The 22,980-nt window shown below is 32.8% G+C and overlaps 1 protein-coding gene across 1 annotated transcript; it reads left to right on the top strand.

The window, feature by feature from the left end:
• Nucleotides 1–16,460: 16,460 nt before the first annotated feature.
• Nucleotides 16,461–18,453, top strand: LOC139889244 (uncharacterized). Its single transcript, XM_071872207.1, has 5 exons — nucleotides 16,461–16,475; nucleotides 16,858–17,574; nucleotides 17,673–17,738; nucleotides 17,841–17,988; nucleotides 18,212–18,453. The coding sequence occupies exons 1-5, from the start codon at nucleotides 16,461–16,463 to the stop codon at nucleotides 18,451–18,453; spliced, it is 1,188 nt and encodes a 395-aa protein (XP_071728308.1).
• Nucleotides 18,454–22,980: the final 4,527 nt, after the last annotated feature.

The raw sequence follows: 22,980 nt of genomic DNA, 5'->3' as shown, positions 1-22,980 counted from the left end.
CTTCTATTGCTGCTGCAATATTTACAAGCCTGTTTCAATCTAGTATTCGATGTAATAATGGAAAGATGAGATGATAAAATATATGGTGATGATTGTTATATAATAATGAAAATTGTATCGTGACTAGGATAAATGATGATATTAATACCAATACATTGCTTGTGCGAATAAAAAAATAAAAAATGAGTGGAGGGGTCATTAGAGATACGTTTTCCTTGGATTCTAATTTCCACTAGTAGCAAACATTTTATATAAATTTAATCAAAAGCAAACCTACAACAATGATTGTGATTCGGTTGTCATATTAGACTTAATATCTTGGAACGTGAGTTGGTTATCGTGGTGGGCCGAGAAGCTATACATAAGAATGATGTTAGTTAACAATGAGATGTATAATGATGACGACAATAGAAGTTAGGAATTAAGTATAATGATGATCATGATTATGATATTGATGATAAAGATGTCGATGATTTGATGATGATGATGGAAACGATCGTGAGATGTTTGATGCTGATAAACATGATGATTATGATTACGGTTACCATGTTTATTATGATAATAAAGTTATATGATTTTGATGATGATCTGATGACGACTTAATAGGGATCGATTGATACAATAATTTTTTTATGTTGTTGCCGAGTCAGACGAACCAAATGATTCACCCACATAACCTATTTTGATTACTGGACTTCTTTTGCTGTTGGGCTGCCATGTTGCTGGGCTGCAGGAACTAGTGTTGGGCTTGGGAAATTGTATTTGGGCTTCAAGTATTAACGGGCTAAAATAATTAAGCTAGGCGTTTAATTCAGAAATGAGATGGACGGTTCAATGGTTAGACGTGTTATGGATTAGCAAGTGGTCACTGGTTCAAGTCCTGTCTAGGGCATTCTTTTTTTAGGAGAGTATACATTTTTTTTTTCATTTCAATTATTATTATTATTATTATTATTATTATTATTATTATTATTATTATTATTATTATTATTATTATTATTATCGTTATTATTATTATCGTTATTATTATTATTATCGTTATTATTATTATTATTATCATATCATTATTGGAAAAATAAGTATTATTATTAATTAAAATTACCATGTTATTAAGATTAACATTATTAGTTAAATTATTATTTTTATCATTAATATCATAATTAGTATTATTATTACTCATTATTAGTATTAGGTATTATTAACAATATTATTGTTTTCATTATAGAAATAAAATAACTTATTAGTATTATTATTAAAGATTATCATTATCATTTATTATTAATATTAATAAAGTTATTATTATTATTATTATTCGTAAATTCTTATTTTCAAAACTATCATTTTAACGAATAACTATATATAACATATAATTAAAGATATAATATAAGTATATGTTTTTTTTTATGAAATTTAGTATAAATTCTATATAACCACAAAAGTATAAAAATAATATATATTAATAAACGAAATTATGTGATTTCCATTATAGGTTTTAATAGATATACAATTGATATATGTTTGTGAATCCGATGCCAATCCTGCGTTGTTCAGTTCTGTCGTATAAATATTTTTACTACAAAATATCGTATGGTGAGTTCATTTGATTCCCTTTTACTCTTTACATTTTTGGGACTGAGAATACATGCGCTGTTTTTACAACTGCTTTATTAAATGCTTTTGAGATATATTTTTGAACTGAGAATACATGAACTGCTTTTATAAATGATTGACGAAATAGACACAAATATTCAAAACTACATTCTATTATAGAATTATTTGGATTCAGAGGTTCGATTTAGTAGTTAACGGAGAGATAATTTTGCATTGCGTACGCATTAGCTCCCGTTTTAACTACCATCGGCGGGATGATTTTGAATTGCACGCACGCACTAGCCCCCGATGTATTGTATTGTATTATAGTCGACTTTGTAGTTGGTAACGGAGGGATGATTTTGCATTGCGTACACATTAGCCCCCGTTTCAGCTACCCTCGGAGGGATGATTTTGCATTGTGTACGCATTAGCCCCCATTGTAAGAATTATATTGTATTAACTACCACGGTGAGATGATTTTGTCATTGCACTACGCATTAGCTACCGTTGTTGAGTTGTTTGAAAGGTTCCAGTGTTCTTCATATGACTGATTTTACAGCAGGAATAGACCTGCACAGATTTTTTTTCTAATTATGAGTATCTTGTGGTCTATTATATTATTGAAAATGATTGTTTATGAAAAACTAATGAACTCACCAACCTTTTAGTTGACACTTGAAAGCATGTTTATTCTCATGTATGAAAGAAATCTTCCGCTGTGCATTTGCTCATTTTAGAGATATTATTTGGAGTCATTCATGGCATATTTCAAAAGACGTTGCATTTGAGTCATTAAGTTCATCAAGATTGATAAGAAGTCATTGATAGTTTGATATATTAGGAAATGGTATGCATGCCTGTTAACTTTCGATGAAATGAAAGTTTGTCTTTTAAAAACGAATGCAATGTTTGTAAAATGTATCATTTAGAGTTCAAATACCTCGCGATGTAATCAACTATTGTGAATATTTTATAATGTATATGAACGGGTCCTTTCAGTTGGTATCAGAGCGGTGGTCTTAGCGAACCATGTTTTGCATTAGTGTGTCTAACGGATAGTTGATTAGATGCATTAGTGAGTATGGACTTCGACCGTGTCTGCATGTCAAAAGTTTTGCTTATTATTTCGTGTCGAAAATTACCTGCTTATCATTCTTAGGAAATTACCTGCTTATCATTCTTAGTCTAGACACGTTTTACTGCATTGACTGCATGAATAGTGTATAGAAAAAATTCATATCTTAGCGTATCTGATAATTCATATCTTAGCGCATCTGTTACTGTAGACTTGCCTGACATATGCCGTAAATTCCTCCGTAGTCTGCGAAATCTTTAGTACTATATATATATATAGATATTCTACGTAGTTAGCATATCATTCAATATTCGAAAATCATTTCATATCGAAAAATCCTTTACTCTATCGTACGAAATGGAACTCGCCACTAGTTCAAGTCCCTCGAATTTCGACAGCTATTCCGACATGGATGTTCACCTAAACTCCGGAAGCAGCGTCACCAGAATGAATCAACCAATCAGCCATCTCCAATTCATCTGATGGGTTCGTAGTCAACTTTATCAATTGAGACGTGAAGAAGGCGATCCTTTTCACCAACCGAATTTACCTCTTGGCGATGAACCTGAAGCACTTACCGGCGAACTAGTCCGAAACACCATTTTCACCCTCATTTCCCGAATATCTCACCACGATTATATTCTATCTACAATTCTAAACCTTATTCATCCGCTCGTTCCGACCGAAAATCATCCCGGAATAATGGAAGAAGTCAACGAGCTTCGCGCCCAAGTTGTAGCCTTGGAAAATATAGTGCAAAACATACCAGCTTCGGGAACATCATTGGCACCAACAGTACCATCAGTAACAGCACCCGTATCATCAACAATCCATGTATCAACATCTCATTCTGTACCTCGAACATAATCATCGTTCTACATGACGTTCTACATCATTTATCTTCGTTCGACATGGCGATTATGTAATCTCTAATGTTTTAGAGATTATATATTCTTGTTCTAACGGTAAATTAAATGAGTCTAATATCATATTGACTCATTAAATCCATGATTACATCTGAAGAAAATATATATGTATATATGTTTTCATGAAGATTGTAATTAAAAATTCTTTTGTACAAACTGTTAATGGTGAAAATATTTTAACGGGTAGGTAATACCCGAAGAATATTTAAATTTCACATTAATAAGTTACACTGTACATTCTTCAAGTCAGATTCAACAGTCATTTTCTATCTTACTTACATCCACAGATATACGTATTCGTTCACCGCAGAATAACCATTTTCATTCAATTTCATATTTGAATTTTGACCTATCAAAATCCAACAAGTGGCATAATGAAGAAAACATTGGACAAAATAAAATTTGTTAGAAACAAACAATTTAACTATGAGAAGAATTTTTGTAAGACCCGAATATTTATCTTGCTTGTTTGTGTATTAAGACGTTCGAGATTGGGTTTCGCGGATTATTTATATAAAGTTTAAAATGCAAAAGAATCTGTTTCAGTTAGGTCGCGCGCCGCGCGGGGATTCTGCGCGCCGCGCCGTTTGCTGCTGACAGAATCCTTTGTTTTTAATTGGTTTAAATGAAGGGCAAATGGGTAAATTCACTTGAGGCCGGATTTGTGAGGCTTATGAGCTAGTTTGGATCAGTTTTGGATCCCATTCACATCCACTCATCATCTTCATCCATTTTTAGAGAGAGAGTAAGAGTTTAGAGAGAGATTGGAGGTTTTGGTGAGGAAGAAGCTCGAATCGTTCAAAGTCTCGGGTTTTAAAGTTGTTCCTTTCGTTCTCGGCTACACGGTGATAGTATTGGTAAGCTCAAACTCCGAATTTCAATTATCTAATTTGATATTCAAGTTAGGGTTTTGAGTTAATTTGTTGTAAAACCCTTTTAGGTGATGAAGTGACTTTAGTGATGCTAGTAATCGGGTTTATTGTTATTGTTGGTGGATTTCGGTTTGGTGAACAAATTGGTTATGTTTAGAACTTGAAATTGGGTTTAATCACTAGGTTTAGTGATTGTGGAAGTATTGAAACCTATTTAGGGTTATTTGGTTGACTAACTTTGACTTTGGGTCAAATTAGGGTTTGGTGGTGATTATGACCCAATTGGCGATTTAATGAAGTTTATAAACTTAAAATGGATTAAGTTGAAGTATAAAACCGAGTTAAATGTGTTTTGGTGTCAAAACTTGTAAAGAATGAGATTTTGACCTTTATGGGTCAAAATTAGGGTTTAAGTGTCATTTTGGGCAAGATAGGTGTTTAACACCTATGATCGGGTTTAATTGGCGTATTAGACCATTCTCACTTGTGTTAGTGATTATTGATTAGTTTTGGGCACGGTTTGTGCTTGGAAGTGCATTTGGGTCGAAATTGCACTAAGTGACGAATTGGGTTGATTTGTAAATCCACTCTAAGTGTATTGTTGTAATTGTGATAATGGAATAGGTATTTTCCATTGGCGAGTTGCGGATTACTTGGAAGCTTTCTTCAAGACTTCAAGGTGAGTGATATTATCCTATGTACATATGTATGTGTAGGATGGGTGCGGGTCGGGTGAAGTGAATCTCGGCTATAGAGCTCACTTCACGTGTAGGTGGACTTGATGGACTTTTGTATAAGTCCAATTGGCACGGTTGTGCGTTTTGGTTGACCATCTTTGGCGAAGTACACGTTCGTGTGTACATTATCACACGTGATTGTGATTTGGATGTTGTGGCCCCGATGTGGTGGATTATATAATCCCGTGACCGTGGGTTTGAGTTGGAGAAGTGAATCGCGTGTGGTTTCGGATTCACGATGACGCGTGTAGTTTCGGTCATCTTATCGAATGAATCTCGTGTAGTTCGGATTCATGGTGACTCGTGTAGTTCGGTCATCTTATTGAGGTAGTAATCTCGTGTGGTTTCGGATTACTAAGGCTCGTGTAGTTCGGCCAACCTCGATGTTGTGAAGATAGTAATCTCGTGTGGTTTCGGATTACTAAGGCTCGTGTAGTTCGGCCAATCTTCATTGTGGTATTTGGTTCTCGGTATTGGGTTAAGGTGTTAACCTTGTTCGTTTATATTATTATATATTAATGTATTGTTGTGTTGTAGCTAACCCTCCGGGTGTAGCTATTTGGCGTTGTTCACATCGTCGTTGGTGAACTTATATTGTTATTGTATCTTTAGCTCGTTGCTTAGAGATCGTACGGTATGCTTAGTGTAGTGCCTTATATGGATGCCTCGGTATGCGGTATTTGTTATTTTGTGGCGTGTCCATTTTATACATATATATGTATGTAGTATATTATCATTCACTAAGCATTAGCTTACCCTCTCGTTGTTGACTCTTTTTATAGATTGCATGCGGATGGTGGCTCGGGTAAGCGCGGGGATTAGAGGACTTGCATAGTTTGCGTAGAAGGCTTGCTTTTGGATTTATTAGGATTGGGTAGCGTGTCCCCAATCGCCATGCTCGGCTTTGTTTTGTATTAAAAGTCTTATGGTCGAAAATTGTATTTTGGTACTTAAGGGGTAATTTGGGTCAATGTGGGCCCCGCTTCGTAAACTCAATTTTATTAATTAAACGTGCTAGTTTTTCATATATGAAGTCATGGTTAAAAGCGTTTTAGCTAAATGTGTCGGGAACTAGTCAAACATTTTCATTAAATTGACTTCCGGGGACAGCGGGCTGTCCAGGTGGTTTGGCGCGCCGCGCGGCCACCTGGCGCGCCGCGCAGATGGCCTGCACCAGAAATTTTTTTTTTGTTTGAAATTTCGTCGTGTTTGGTCGGTTACGGTTTGGGTTGTTACAATTTTGTTAAGAATCTATGCTAACTGTTCCTAGCTAACTGATTACATTTTATTTATCGCAATTTATATTTTCGCAATTTTATTTATCGTCATTTAATTTCTGTTATTTATTTTACGCACTTTAAATATCGGGACATGTATACAAGGTTTTGACATATCATATCGACGCATCTATATATACTATTTGGAATAACCATAGACACTCTATATGCAGTAATGCTTGAGTTAGCTATACAGGGTTGAGGTTGATTCTACAATAATATATATACTTTGAGTTGTGATTGAGTCTGAGACATGTACACTGGTCACGACACTTATTAATTAATTCGAAGATAATATATTAAACTATATATGAATTATTGAACTGTTAACTATGGACTATCAACTGAGGACTACCAACATTGGACAATTAAAATGAATTAAAATATTAATTATAACATATAAAATTAAACATTTCTTCAAGTTTGCCACTTGATTTCATCTTAAACCTGATTTGTATCTTGACGATTAAAATCTGCGATTCAAACCTTTCATAATTCTTGAAAACACTTCAATCAATAGGATGAACCAACCGCACTTCATCTACGGAAGAAGAGATTGATGCATATAGTTATGCACCTAAAAACACTCGGAACCTGAGTAAACGTTTAACACGTGTCTGTGCAAGCTCCTTTGGCATTGTTATTACCGAAAATAACATTGCGACTCTTTTTCAAATTAACCAATTTTGTCACAGCTTCAGCAAATCAACTTCGACTTCCATTCGAATTAGCCTTATTATAACCTCTATAAGTTTGCATATCGTCATCGTTACCGGAGAACCGTTTATATTCCATCACATTAGCAGTAAACTTATCAGCAACTTCAATGAATTTGGACTTTCCGAAAAATCATTATATTCATTGAAACCCCATCGTGTATTCATCTATACCCTGTAACAATAATTGCCATACCAATTACCGAGAATCAGCAATTAGTATTTCGAATCTAGTAGCATTTCTACATCAATAGTTACATGTATACATATAACATTTATCTTTTAGAATTATGATCTTCCGTTCTGAAATTCTGAAAAGCACCCAGTCTACGAATCAAAACTTGGAATGTTGAAAAAGCTGAATGAAGCAGCAAAAACTGTAAACGACCTTAACAGTCAAAAGTTTGATGATAAAGAATAGTGGCTGAAAAAGCTCAAAAGATGAGAAAATTTGGTACTGAAAAATGAATTGAGCAAACCATGAAGGAGACCAAGGACAAATACACGAACCAAACCCCGTATTTAAAGAATCCTGATGATTCTGTTTCTGATGAAATCTTTAGCAAATACCATACTCTTTAATCGCTCTAAATCATTGTGAATGAATTTCTTCATCACACTTCGAATCTAAAATTCTACGATGTTATCGTATCTTTCATTGTAAATATCCTCAATATTTCTGAAGATATCTTCATAAATATTCTTGTCCGATATTAATTATCTCTCCGCTCTATCTGTGTTACATCTTAAAGAAAACTGATTTAGTTTCTAAACATCTGAAACCTCTGAGTGTAGGGTATGAATGTTTTGAAGTAGTGATGGGAGCTGAAGCATGAGTTGTTATAATATAATGACACTTGATCAACGTGATTATATTACAGTAAGTCATGCTGAGTTTCTAATGGAACGTGATGATTCACAGACCATACCATTACCATGTGCTATGTTACACGACTCTTACATTCTATCTAATCTATAAACATATCAAGAACATATTTTCTTGATAGTCCTATCTTTTTCTTGAATTTTGGTAATCTGACAAGTCAGATTGTGCTATTACCGTTTCTTTCTTAGAACATCAGTCATGTTCATTCGAAACTTCATATCTACGAATTCTGGACCATTATTCTCTTAACTTAAAATCGGGAAGAGAAAACAAAAGTATTAATTGAGGGAGAAAGAATAGAAAGTGTGAGCTCTAGAGATAGGAAAGGAATGGAGTGGATTTATAGTGAAATATCTGACAGAGCAATCGAAATAGATCATCGCATTTAACCAAAGAGGATTCTAATTTCCTTAATTACCTAAGAATCAAATCTTATTACTAAGATTTTCTCTAAATTCCTTGAATTCCAGAAATCAACCGTGAATACGTCACCGGTTAAGTCAAACCTGCAATTACTCTTTCGTAATAGCTTCACTCGTACTCCTCACACAAATGAACTGTTTTATCCATGATGATAAAATTCTAAATTCCAACTCGTATGAGTCACGAAAGCATACTTATTGTCAGCCATGACCATCCCAATCAAATTTCGGGACGAAATTTCTTTAACGGGTAGGTACTATGACAACCCGGAAATTTCCGAACAAATTTAAACTTGATCTTTATATGTTTCTGACACGATAAGCAAAGTTTATAATATTGAATCTCAAAACTTTTGGAACTCTATTCAAGCAATCAAGTACCTTTTAACTGTGCTAGACGATTCACAAACATTTATGTGTATATAGATATGGTATAATAAATAGTAATATATTATATGTAATTACAAGTTAGAATTATAAATGCTATACAAATATTATTATCATTACTTCATTAATATTATTATTAATATTAATATTTGTATCATTAATATTATTATATCAAGTATATATATATTCATATGAAATTTGATAAGAATAAGTTGTTATATTATTATTGTTAATATTATTATTATCAATAAAATTAAAATTTTTTATAATAATATCATTCATACTATTAATAATATTAATATTTTTATTATCATTATTAAAATCAGTGTTAGATATATTATTATTATTAATAGATAATATATAGTTATCGAATTGATATATATATATATATATATATATATATATATATATATATATATATATATATATATATATATATATATTATTGTTAAAATTAGTGTAATTGTTATTAATAATGTTATTATTATACATTTTATTGTATTTAACATCATTATCATTTGTAATAATATTATTATTATTACTATTATAGTGTATTACTATTATTTATAATATTAAAGTGTATTAATATTATATTTATAATTATTAATAAGATTAATTATAATCTATAAATATAAAATATATAAATATAAGAGATATACAATTATGATATACATACCATATATAAATACTGATAAGTATATTTATGCATATACAGATATATACACAAACTGTCATATACGTATTTATATACTGATATATATACATAAATCAATATTATTATTGTATTAATAATTAGTAATATAATTGTACGTATATATGAATAAAAGGATCAAATTCAAATTTCATATCTCAATCAATTACTGTATCTGATTTTTGTTTGAATCCTCTAAATTATTACACATCCTAATCGGTAGTACAAATCAGTTGAGAGTCTCTATCTGCTTTCCAATTTTTTTATTTTCTTCTTCCTAGAATGATTCCATCTGTCGATCATCTCTATTCCATCTACTTGATATAAACACTTGAGGATATAATCAAATGACTCTTACCTTCTTTAATAACACCCATTTCATTTTCATTCTTCTTTTGATTTCATTAACAATCATCCCAAGAACACTACCATCCATAATCACTAATTCTTGCTGCTACTTTTGCTCCTTTGAGTACATCTCGAACAAGAACCATCACCACCACATTCAAACTACTCGTACTACTCAATTTCTGTTTAGTTTGATCTTCACCACCACCATGGAACACGCCAATTTTTTTTTCTTTTTGCTGCTATACGAGCTGCTGCTATGACCGATTAATTTAGGTTGCTGCAGATTGCAGCTACAGCCATACGTCTCCTTTTGGTGCTATACACGCCTCCTATTTCCACTTGGAAGGTAACCCAAACACCACAAAATTTATCTTCATCCGCTACCATTCTGTTTTGTTTCCATGATTGAACCATAAACCCAACAAACATCCTTGCAACTATTAACTCTATCCTTCCGTTTTGTTCTTCTATTGCTGCTGCAATATTTACAAGCCTGTTTCAATCTAGTATTCACTGTAATAATGGAAAGATGAGATGATAAAATATATGGTGATGATTGTTATATAATAATGAAAATTTTATTGTGACTAGGATAAATGATAATATTAATACCGATACATTGATTGTGCGAATAAAAAAATAAAAAATGAGTGGAGGGGTCATAATAGAGACGTTTTCCTTGGATTCTAATTTCCACTTGCAGCAAACATTTTATATAAATTTAATCAAAAGCAAACCCACAACAATGATTGTGATTCGGTTATCATATTAGACTTAATATCTTGGATCGTGAGTTGGTTATCGTGGTGGGCCGAGAAGCTATACATAAGAATGATGTTAGTTAACAATGAGATGTATAATGATGACGATAATAGAAGTTAGGAATTAAGTATGATGATGATCATGATTATGATATTGATGAAAAAGATGTCGATGATTTGATGATGATGATGGAAACGATCGTGAGATGTTCGATGCTGATAAACATGATGATTATGATTACGGTTACCATGTTTATTATGATAATAAAGTTATATAACTTTGATGATGATCTGATGACGACTTAATAGGGATCGATTGATACAGTAATTTTTTTTATGTTGTTGCCGAGTCAGACGAACCAAATGATTCACCCACATATCCTATTTTGATTACTGGACTTCTTTTGCTGTTGGGCTGCCATGTTGCTGGGCCGCAGGAACTAGTGTTGGGCTTGGGAAATTGTATTTGGGCTTCAAGTATTAACGGGCTAAAATAATTAAGCTAGGCGTTTAATTCAGAAATGAGATGGACGGTTCAATGGTTAGACGTGTTATGGATTAGCAAGTGGTCACTGGTTCAAGTCCTGTCTGGGGCATTCTTTTTTTAGGAGGGTATACATTTTTTTTTCATTTCCATTATTATTATTATTATTATTATTATTATTATTATTATTATTATTATTATTATTATTATTATTATTATTATTATTATTATTATTATTATTAGAAAAATAAGTATTATTATTAATTAAAATTACCATGTTATTAAGATTAACATTATTAGTTAAATTATTATTTTTATCATTAATATCATAATTAGTATTATTATTACTCATTATTAGTATTAGGTATTATTAACAATATTATTGTTTTCATTATAGAAATAAAATAACTTATTAGTATTATTATTAAAGATTATCATTATCATTTATTATTAATATTATCATTATTAATAAAGTTATTATTATTATTATTATTATTATTATTATTATTATTATTATTATTATTATTATTATTATTATTATTATTATTATTATTATTATTAGTAAATTCTTATTTTCAAAACTATCATTTTAACGAATAACTATATATAACATATAATTAAAGATATAATATAAGTATACGTTTTTTTTATGAAATTTTGTATAAATTCTATATAACCACAAAAGTATAAAAATAATATATATTAATAAACGAAATTATGTGATTTCCATTATAGGTTTTAATAGATATACAATTGATATAGGTTCGTGAATTCGATGCCAATCCTGCGTTGTTCAGTTCTGTCGTATAAATATTTTTACTACAAAATATCGTATGGTGAGTTCATTTGATTCCCTTTTACTCTTTACATTTATGGGACTGAGAATACATGCGCTGTTTTTACAACTGCTTTATTAAATGCTTTTGAGATATAATTTTGAACTGAGAATACATGAACTGCTTTTATAAATGATTGACGAAATAGACACAAATATTCAAAACTACATTCTATGATAGAATTATTTGGATTCAGAGGTTCGATTTAGTAGTTAACGGAGAGATGATTTTGCATTACGTACGCATTAGCTCCCGTTTTAACTACCTTCGACGGGATGATTTTGCATTGCACGCACGCACTAGCCCCCGATGTAATGTATTGTATTATAGTCAACTTTGTGGTTGGTAACGGATGGATGATTTTGCATTGCGTACGCATTAGCCCCCGTTTCAGCTACCCTCGGAGGGATGATTTTGCATTGCGTACGCATTAGCCCCCGTTGTAAGAATTATATTGTATTAACTACCATGGTGAGATGATTTTGTCATTGCACTACGCATTAGCTACCGTTGGTGAGTTGTTTGAAAGGTTCCGATGTTCTTCATATGAATGATTTTACAGCAGAAATAGACCTGCACATATTTTTTTCTAATTATGAGTATCTTGTGGTCTATTATATTATTGAAAATGATTGATTATGAAAAACTAATGAACTCACCAACCTTTTGGTTGACACTTGAAAGCATGTTTATTCTCAGGTATGAAAGAAATCTTCCGCTGTGCATTTGCTCATTTTAGAGATATTATTTTGAGTCATTCATGGCATATTTCAAAAGACATTGCATTCGAGTCATTAAGTTCATCAAGATTGATAAGAAGTCATTGATAGTTTGATATATTAGGAAATGGTATGCATGCATGGTAACTTTCGATGAAATGAAAGTTTTTCTTTTAAAAACGAATGCAATGTTTGTAAAATGTATCATTTGGAGGTCAAATACCCCGCGATGTAATCAACTATTGTGAATCGTTTATAATGTATATGAACGGGTCCTTTCATAATAGTAAGGGTCGCGCTCGCCTAGTGCAAAAAGAAGAATCGAATATATGAGCTGTGAAGCTCGCGACCGTAATCAGATTCTCGCGGCCGCGAGAATTGGCTTGACGCAGGATCTCTTGTGTGATTAGGAGTCCTATTCCCGTTTGGATTCTGATCAGTTTAGCACTATAAATAATACCCTATTGTAACCTTTAAATTGTGTGCACAAAATTTATAATAGAAATTATCTAGTTTGCGCTCGTGAACTAAATTCATCCCCGTGTTTGGAGTTGGGATATAATCACGTTAAATTCTTGCGTCGTTTATAACATATTGTACCCATAGTACGCTAAGCGTGGAATAGTAGGATGATGATATTTAAAATCTTGTAGACTATAGTACCTTTGTCTATTTTATGGTGATGAATAGAGCAATTAATTTTGCACAGCCGGAGTGCGCATCGGTCTGCAATCTCACATCATCATCACCATAATCATCATCTCTTAATTACCATGCTCTAAATTTCTGTATTTGTGGAATTGTAGTTACTGTTAAGTTTAATAACGCTAACAGTATAAGCATAATGCCCTGCTGACTATTTATGATCAAAGCTACTCATTTTGGACCACTTTTTTCTTTTGAAAAAAACAATTATGTGTTTGCTTATTTATTTATTTATTTATTTATTTATTGACATAGGTACGCGGGTAGTTCCTGTGATTTGCTTAGATTATACGTTCAATGCTTAAACTTTTTCCTTGCATGGACAATTTTCATAGTTTGCGCATTTTGCGCGCACATTCCTTGTGACCAACGGATGTTAAAAAACTACATTAAATCCCCTCACATGCTATGCACATGAGGGTATTTTCTTTATCTTTCTTCTTAAAACCCATATTCACTTTCACCCTATCAAAAGAACGAGTGGAGATATGTCTGCGCGCGTTGCTACGGAAAATTATTTCGCTATATACCGTTAAAAAATTGTTTCAGTGAGATGACACGCACAATGCGTCCCGAAATTATTAGCTTAAATAAATGGTTCCATTATATACATCAAACTATTTTTCGGTTCCGATGTGCATATCGAGATTTGAGTTTTTTTGTATTACTTTTCATATATGGGTAACGTAGATATATTTTGAAAAATGATATACATCAAAACAAAAAGACGATGAAAAATTGTAATGTTAAACGAATACACACACACACACACACACACACACACACACACACACACATATATATATATATATATATATATATATATATATATATATATATATATATATATATATATATATATATATATATATATACATATATATAAATCTCATAAGAAGGGATGGGCGGAATCGAAAACTTCCCACGCGAGTCGGGGGCGATTCCGTCTTGTCCATACAAAGGCGATTCTTAGCTTCGAATCCTATATATATATATATATATATATATATATATATATATATATATATATATATATATATATATACTTCACTCGTCCCAAAATAAATATTCATTTTTGACTTATAATGTATTTTCTTTTTAACTATTTTTATTTGAGTTATATGGTATTTGTTATGATTATATCAATGAAAACCGTTTAAAATGTAATAATTAATTTATATAAATTTGATCAAAAATTGTATAAAACAAATAAATTTATATGAAGTCAAAACTGAGGAAAAACTAGAAATTTAAAAGTCAAATGGGACATCTCTTTTAGACAAATGGAGTATCTATAGTTAATATTAAAATCCTACAATGATGTTGTCATTATTAGGCTAATTCCTTTGTTATGAAAAAATCAAAAAGAAAAAGAAAAAAAATCTAAGCATGGTGGGTGATATCATTAATCTGAATAATTTTAAATTCAAATTAAATCTTATTAATTAATTATTATTATTAAATCTTATTAGTAATTATTTTAATTATTAAAATTAAATAATTTGAATTATTTTAATTAATTATTTTGAATTAAGTACGAGATTGTATAAAAGCTAGGCAGAAGGAAATCAATTATGAATTTATATTTTTAATTTACATTTTTAAAATAAAATGACAACCAATATTATCTCTTATGATTGAGTGTAGATTGTTTACTATGCATGTTAGGTGTTTAATGAAATGTTCAGCTAACGAGTTTCTTAGTCGGACTCTGTGGTTTCACGAGCCATTAAACTAAATAACTTTAGCATTTACGTTCACTTAATACCTAAAACATATCATTAAACTATTTCGTTTAAACAGACTCGTGGTTCCACGGGTCATTTCACTAGTATATCTATATACCACAAATAGATACGCAACTGAAATGTTAAAAATAGAAACACAAATAAAAGAATAATTTAATAAAAGGTGGAAAAATAGCAAGGTACATAAGTAAAGTAAAAAAATAAAATTTTGAACCTTATACAACTAGATTAAAAAACTAGAACGAAAAAAAAAATCCTAAAGCCTAGTTAAAAACTAGAACAAAAAAAATGCTAAAACTAAACGTCAGCATATCAAATGGCAATTGGTAGTTAAAGAAAAGAAGATACATATAAGATAAGTAAAGAGAAGTGAAGAAAACATATGAAATGCCAGAGTTACCCTCAAATACAAAGCATGTGAGGTCTAAGAAATATTAGCACAAAATGTGCAAACCATGAGGACTGTTCATGCAAAAAAAATTCTATGAACTGAGCGCAATTTGAACAAATCACAAGAACCATGTAATTATGTCTCGTTTATAATTTAATTTAATTGAAAAACTTTTTATAAATTAACATTTCAGCATTATTTTTAGGACAATTAGTTTACCTTTTTATGTATTATTCTTGGTGTCAATTTTCTAACTTGGTTCTCTAACTTTAGTAAAATATACCAAGTTGGGTCGAAGTGATTGTAGTGTAAAATAGACATTTGACTATTTGACATTAGAGGTGCTCAAAGCTCAGTTTGGGCTGTGTTTAGCCCAAGCCTAAAACAAATCGGGCTTTATATGGTCTAGAAAAGGGTCAATCACCAAAATACCCATTTTTTTGGTCTTTTCTGAGCTGGTACCAAAAAAAAAAAAACCTTGACAAAATGCCCGCGCAAGGCGCAAGAGACCTTGCGACCTTGCGACTTGCGTCCTTGCGCCTTGCGTCCTTGCGCCTTGCGTCCTTGTGTTAAAAAATTAGGTCAAATATAGAAATCAGACACCACATACACACACACACCCCGACACTCAGCTCTTGCGACCACTTTGCGACCGACGGCGATTACAAAGAACCTTGCACTTGCGACCCCCTTGCGACCCGTCTACCCTTGCGACCTTTCTTCTGAGACTCACCACATCACCACCACCACCACCACCATCGCCAGCACCACCGCCATCAGTACATCTCACCACCATTACCATCACCGCCTCCATTAGCATCACCATCACCACCACGATTGAGAAAAAGGAAGAGAAAAAAAACCGACAAAAAACGTGATCAATATGTCACAAGAACAGGTAAGTGTTTCCTTTCAACTATCTCCGTTCGATTACTCCATTTCTATGTCGAAAATGATATATAATTTTTGTTGCACACCAAGTGTTCGATGAAATGCTTCAACGAGCTTGGTGATGCAAAACTCACTTATAGTGTTGCTAGATTTGTTAAAGTTACAGTATTTGGAAGCTAACATTTTATAAAAACTGGAACACGATTGTTTTAGGGCTTAAAACTAGAATCTGGTATAGGCGCAAGGAAAGTCTTGCGTCCTTGCGTTTTGTCCCTAGTAGCTGGCGCAAGGCACGTCTTGCGTCCTTGCGCCTGTGTGATACACGAGACGCAAGGTGCGACTTGCGTCCTTGCGCCTGTATTTTTCTTCTGAAAAACTGTCTGTTTCAGGGATATGTTGAGGCGAAGTTGACGATGAAGAATATGCTTAATGTTATACCTCAACTAAAGGCATCAATGACTGAGAATCAACAAAAAATTTTTAGGGGAACTTGTTTTGGTCCTTGGCTAGATCTTTCTTACACCGGCAATGATCCGGGCCTTGTACATGCAATGCTCCAAAGAAAGAGTGAGCGACCGATAGGAATAGATGAAAAGTACCCTGCTGATGATGAGGAAATATGGTTTAGTTTCCGTCCGAATTTCAAAATTAGATTTAGTAGGCGGGAATTTTGTCTCATCACGGGGTTTAAGTTTAGTCGTCGCACGGACATGGCACATTACATTCCCAGAAGTTATGATGTAGAAACACCACCGATTAGACGACGTTGTTTCCCAAATCGTAAAGTTAATTCAAACATTACAATTACCGATATCCAAAAGCTTTTATATGATGGTGCTGATTTTGTGGTTAGTGATGATGATGTCGTGCGACTAGCCATTATTTTGATTGTGGAGAGAGCGTTTATGGGTAAGCAAGGGATTCATGTGGTGAGCAAAAAATACCTATGGCTAGTCGAAGACTTTGCTAAATTGAATGACTACCCGTGGGGTAATCGTATTTGGGATGCCACTTACCCCGTAGTTAAAGATGGATTTCAAGCTCGGGAAAGTCAGTTAGAGGTGGGAAAGGGTTATACTTTGGTCGGTTTTATGTGGTCATTTAAGGTAAAAATAAACAAGTTTGGTAGATTTGGTTAATACCTCTACATTTGAATCGTATATTATTTTTTTATGCGTCCTTATTTATTTAACTAATTTTGTAGATTTGGATTCTCGAGGCATATCGACGAACAATTAAAAGTTTTGCCCACAAGACAGACAAAAATGGAGTACCGAGGTTTTATTTTGGAAACTGTAGTTAATTATGTAATTTGTGTATAAAACTGTAAATGTTGTAAACTGTGAACATGTCCGTAACTGTATTTTTGAAGGCGCAAAGGTGTGTAATCAGACCTTGCGACCTTGCGTCCCGTAATAGCCGTAGACGCAAGGTCCTTCTTGCGGCCTTGCGCCTCGTATTTAGAAGCAGGCGCAAGGTGATTCTTGCGTCTTTGCGCCTTTTTATTAAGCAGGCGCAAGGTTCTTCTTGCGTCCTTGCGCCTATTTTTGAAACATACGCAAGGTTCATCTTGCGACCTTGCGCCACAAAATTTTTATTATTATTGTAACACTAGCTTGTGCATTCAATATTATAACATATGAAGTAACACACGAAACCACATCATAAAATACTAATTAAAAAATATTACAACAATGGAAGACATCACACCTTAATTTGTTCCTGAAAATAAACGTATTCTAGGAACTAATTACTACCTAAATTGTACGTTGGATAAAACTGAGATTGATAAGCTTGAGATGGTTCGACTGTCTCTTTCGCCTTCGAGGTTGTGTTTCTTGCCCGTTGAGAAGTTGATTCACCTGTTCGGTCATAAGCAGCTGGGCATGTTGATCGAGAATGACCTGGTTCTTTGCAACGACTACAAGTTCTTACTTTTTTTGAAGTTTCTTCACCTTTTGAAGGAATGCGTTTTTTACCTTTAGGACGTCCAGGTTGTCTTTTCTTTAGAACTGGGGGGTGTACAAGTTGCAAAATCCCGGGAACCGGATCCGACCATTCAGACCGATGGGGGAGAGGAAGAATGTGTTCGGAATACGTATTTATGTATGTTTGAGTGCTGAACCAATGTGATACATAACAACTAATATCCTCCACTCCGAAGTGTCGTGCTGATGCAATCACATGACCGCAGGGTATGCCTGATAATTGCCATTGACCACATGAACAAGTTCTATCTTGTAGATTAACCAACCCATTTTTTCGTCCATCATGTACCTCTATTAGATCATTTGTCGATGGAAATGCTCGCCATCTTCTTGATTTGTCCGTCCTCTTAGCTAGCTTACGTTCAACATATGGAGTAACCGGTGAAGTAAGACTAACTGATTTGTTGCGATGTTTGAAATACCAATCCTGTATTGAACAACGAAAAAATTCGAACAACATGCAAACGGGTAGTTTACGAGCATGTCTTGATAGAGAGTTTATAGACTCTACACTGTTGCTTGTAAGGTATGAATACCTAATATGAGTAGATTGACTTCTGGACCATCTATTGATACCATCCTCACATAGAACTTTATAAGACGCTTTCAATCTCCTTCGAAATACATCCAGATGATCATGAAAATCCGACGCACGGTACGCCTTAACCATTTTCCAAAAGTGCCATTCGAAGAATTTCATCTTGTTGGATTTAGTTTTGATGCTCATGAATAAATGACGTGCACAATGAGCGTGAAACGCTTCCGGAAACACGTTTGCAATGCCGTGTGCTATTGAAGCAGCACGATCAGAAATAAAAGTAATCTCTGACATACGATCAACCATACCATAACTCATTAAATGATCTCTTAGGTTACCAAAAAACCATGACCAAACACTGTTTGTCTCGCCTTCACCAATTCCATAAGCCAATGGCAAAATTCCATTATTGCCATCCATCGCAACAGCAACTAAATTAGTACCCAGGTACCCACCCTTTAAATGTGCAGCATCGACGATGATTATCGGGCGGACATGTTGCACAAATGATCGAATCTGCATGAAATTTTCACAGTAAATCAAATATTATTAATAAAGACCTCATACACCATACGCAAGGCGCAAGGTTTTTATTGCGTCATTGCGTATTAGTTGGCGCAAGGTGACCCTTGCGCCTTTGCGTATGGTGTACATATTAAAAGGTGGTTTTTGCTAAAATATATTTACTTACAACTACTCCAATGGACATGTAACACATCACAAATTTATTTTCTTTATCGGTAACCAAATTGGTGATGGTCCCCGGGTTGTGGATCTTATGGTTATGAAGGTAAATGGGAAGCATTCTAAAGGAGTCATCACTACTGCCACGTAACATCTCTATTGCTTGACACTTGGCCCTCCATGCTTGATTGTATGATACACTCACTCTAAACCGATTAGCTACATCATCACGTATATCTTTTGGTTTATACTCTCGATTAGCAGCCTTGAACGAATCCATAAGAATACTACCCAACACCTTTTTAGTAGCATGTTTATTGTTTCCCATAATTTGTGTGCGTGAGCAAGTGTGTACGTCATGCAACTTTTTAACCATAAAGTTTTCAGTGTGTCTTATTTTGTATGCACTACATTTCCACTCACAATTTGGCAACACACATTTAGCGGTGTACCGAGATTTGTCTGACTTTACAGGCTTTATTTGAAAGTTTTCTTCAAGGCATTTTGTAAATAGCTGGTTTAGGAATTCTTCCTTGTTCGAAAACGTTTGACGAACTTTGACCAAATCAGATACCTGATACGTGGTTGGAATTGGGGTCGTAAATTCTGGGTTTTTTTCATCTTGCTGACTGTGTAGAGTTGGCATATTCCAGAATACATCTTGTTTTTCTTCATCTTCTTCATCTTCATCTTCCTCGTCACTTGCTTCATCCGATTCACTAGACCCAACAACAGGTATAAACGGGTTCTCTATTTTTTTTTATTTTACACACGTTCTCGGCGCCATGGTTGAAGAAGTCAAATTCTTCTGTGTTTGGAGGTGGTATTTCAGCCTGTTTTTCTTCCGAATAGTGTGTTTCGAGGTTTGGTTCGGAATTGTGTATTTCATCCTGTTCTTTTTGCAGATGGTGAGTTTGTTTGTTTGGTTGAGACTCGAGAATCCGGAGGTTTTATTGAAGATGGTGTGTTTGTGGATTTTGTTGGGGCTGGTGTGTTTGTGAATTTTGTCCGGGTTGAAGCATTCTAACTTTGTCGACAACATAAATATCAATAGGCTCGTTTGTGACAGCGTGTTTTAAAAACTCAAAAAAATCTTCATGATCATCAGTAATATCAAAAATATGATTATTATCAATATATCTTAGCGAAACAGGTGCATTAGGTGGCAATTCAATTTTTTTGAGAATTTTCCTTAACAATACTCTTCGATTTATTGGTTTTTGTGGAGCAAGTGGTAGTTTTAATCTGGTTCTAAAACAGTCAAGAGGCAGATACATAGGTATGTTGTTAACAAATTCAAAATTACCTCCACAACATACATGAACAACAAATGCTTTATCATTACTACAGCTCATTAAGACACAAATTAGTGAAAAAATAGATAAAAGTTGGTACCTTAACGATGCTCTAATGACTTGATCTTTTTGAAAATGAAATAAAATAAAATTATTAATCTGGAGTTCTAGCCTCATTAAATAGACAGGTACATAATCTTATCCATAAAGGTACAAAGAATCCAAAAAAATCTTATCCAGAAATCAGGAAAAATCCATTCTGATAAGGCGCAAGGCGCAAGGACGCAAGGACGCAAGCCCTTATCCTTGCGCCTTGCGTTTACACGCAAAGGCGCAAGCCGCAAGGTCGCAAGGTCTAAAGATACTTGCGCCTTGCGCGGGCAAATTCTCAAAAAAAAAAAAAGGGGGTTCCAGCTCAGAAAAGGCCAAAAAAATGGGTATTTTGGTGATTGACCCTCTAGAAAATCTAGAACAACTGATGTACTTTCTTTGTTTAGATGTGTTTTTATTTATGTTGCTACATACATTTGTACTTGTGTATTGTGTGTATGGAGTGGCAGATTCAAGAAATTAGGTAATGGGGACGTAATTCTTTTTTCAAAAAATAATGGTTAGTTGAAGCGGTCATTGCTATGAAACATCAAACTGATAAAAACTTTAAATGTCTATTTCGTAGGTTAAAAATCTTGTTTTTGACACAAGCTACACTAAACAACGTAAAATAACTATAAAATTAACATCGTAAGCTTTTAGAGCTACGTTTTAACATATCATATTTAAGTTTAATCTCTATGTTTAATTAATTATAATGTATAAATATTCATTTTAATTTCACTTTTATTATATAATTATGTTATCAATATTTGTTTATGACATGTTTAAATTATAAAAATAAAATAAATTATATATGATAAACTTATAAACGTAGCCTTTAAAATTACTTTATTATTTTCCTAATTATATTTTGAACATTGCTACAAATAATATGGTGTTTAATTTAACAACACAAGAAAAGATCTTAAACTACAAAATTTATGCCGACAAACCAACACCTTAAACCCCTACTTTAACAAGAGAAAAGATTTACTGAATTAGTTTTGTACTGTGATCATATTGAGAACTAAATTGCAACAATTAAGTTGTTTAAACCTTAATCAACTAAACATAAAAAATCTTTAAATAAAACTTCTATATTTCAATGTCACAAATATTATAAAATTTTATTTTATTATAGAAGATTTGAATGGTACGTTTTGTTTTGTCAGCTCAAATACCTTTTAAATATAACTTTTACATCTTTGGGTGAATAAATAAATTTTTTTTTTTTTTTTTAATCTTAAACTCCTTTTCAAGGTTTTATTTATACAAAAAAAAAAAAAAAAAACTAAATAAATTGGTGTTCTCGAATTATGATAGAGAATAAATGAAATATAGTGAAACGATTATTATAGTGTATTTTCTATTCAATATTTTCTTCTAAATTAGAATGATTTTATTTCCATCTATTTCACCCCTTCTTTATTACTCCATCCGTCTCATTTCAATAGTCATCATTGGACTTTCAAAGTCTTTTTTACTTAACTTTGACTCAATATATTTTTGTTTGTGTTATATATTATTTGATTAAATTTATATGAATGGATTGATATTTAAATGTGTTTTGATTGGTATAATTTTCATCAAATTATATATAACACAAATAAAGATATTTCGAGTTAAAGTTGAGTAAAAAAGACTTTGAAAATCAAATGAGAACTATTGGAATGAGACAGACGGAGTATTTTTTTTTGTTTTCTTTCATAATTAAATTCAGGAACAAAGTACGTCCTAAGGTCTTGAAATAATTTTCTCTATCTCACCCCTCATAAATTATTGTTATTGCATATATAAATACTTGAACAAGTAAAAATAAAAAGAAACAATTACTTAAAAGAAATACAAAACTTTTTCCCAAAAACAGCATGGGATCATAGCTATGGGAAGTTGAGTTAATTGTGAAATGGAACC

This window comes from Rutidosis leptorrhynchoides, chromosome 1 (assembly GCF_046630445.1).
Source record: "Rutidosis leptorrhynchoides isolate AG116_Rl617_1_P2 chromosome 1, CSIRO_AGI_Rlap_v1, whole genome shotgun sequence".
NCBI lineage: Eukaryota > Viridiplantae > Streptophyta > Magnoliopsida > Asterales > Asteraceae > Rutidosis > Rutidosis leptorrhynchoides.
This window is presented reverse-complemented; position numbering and strand designations above follow the sequence as displayed.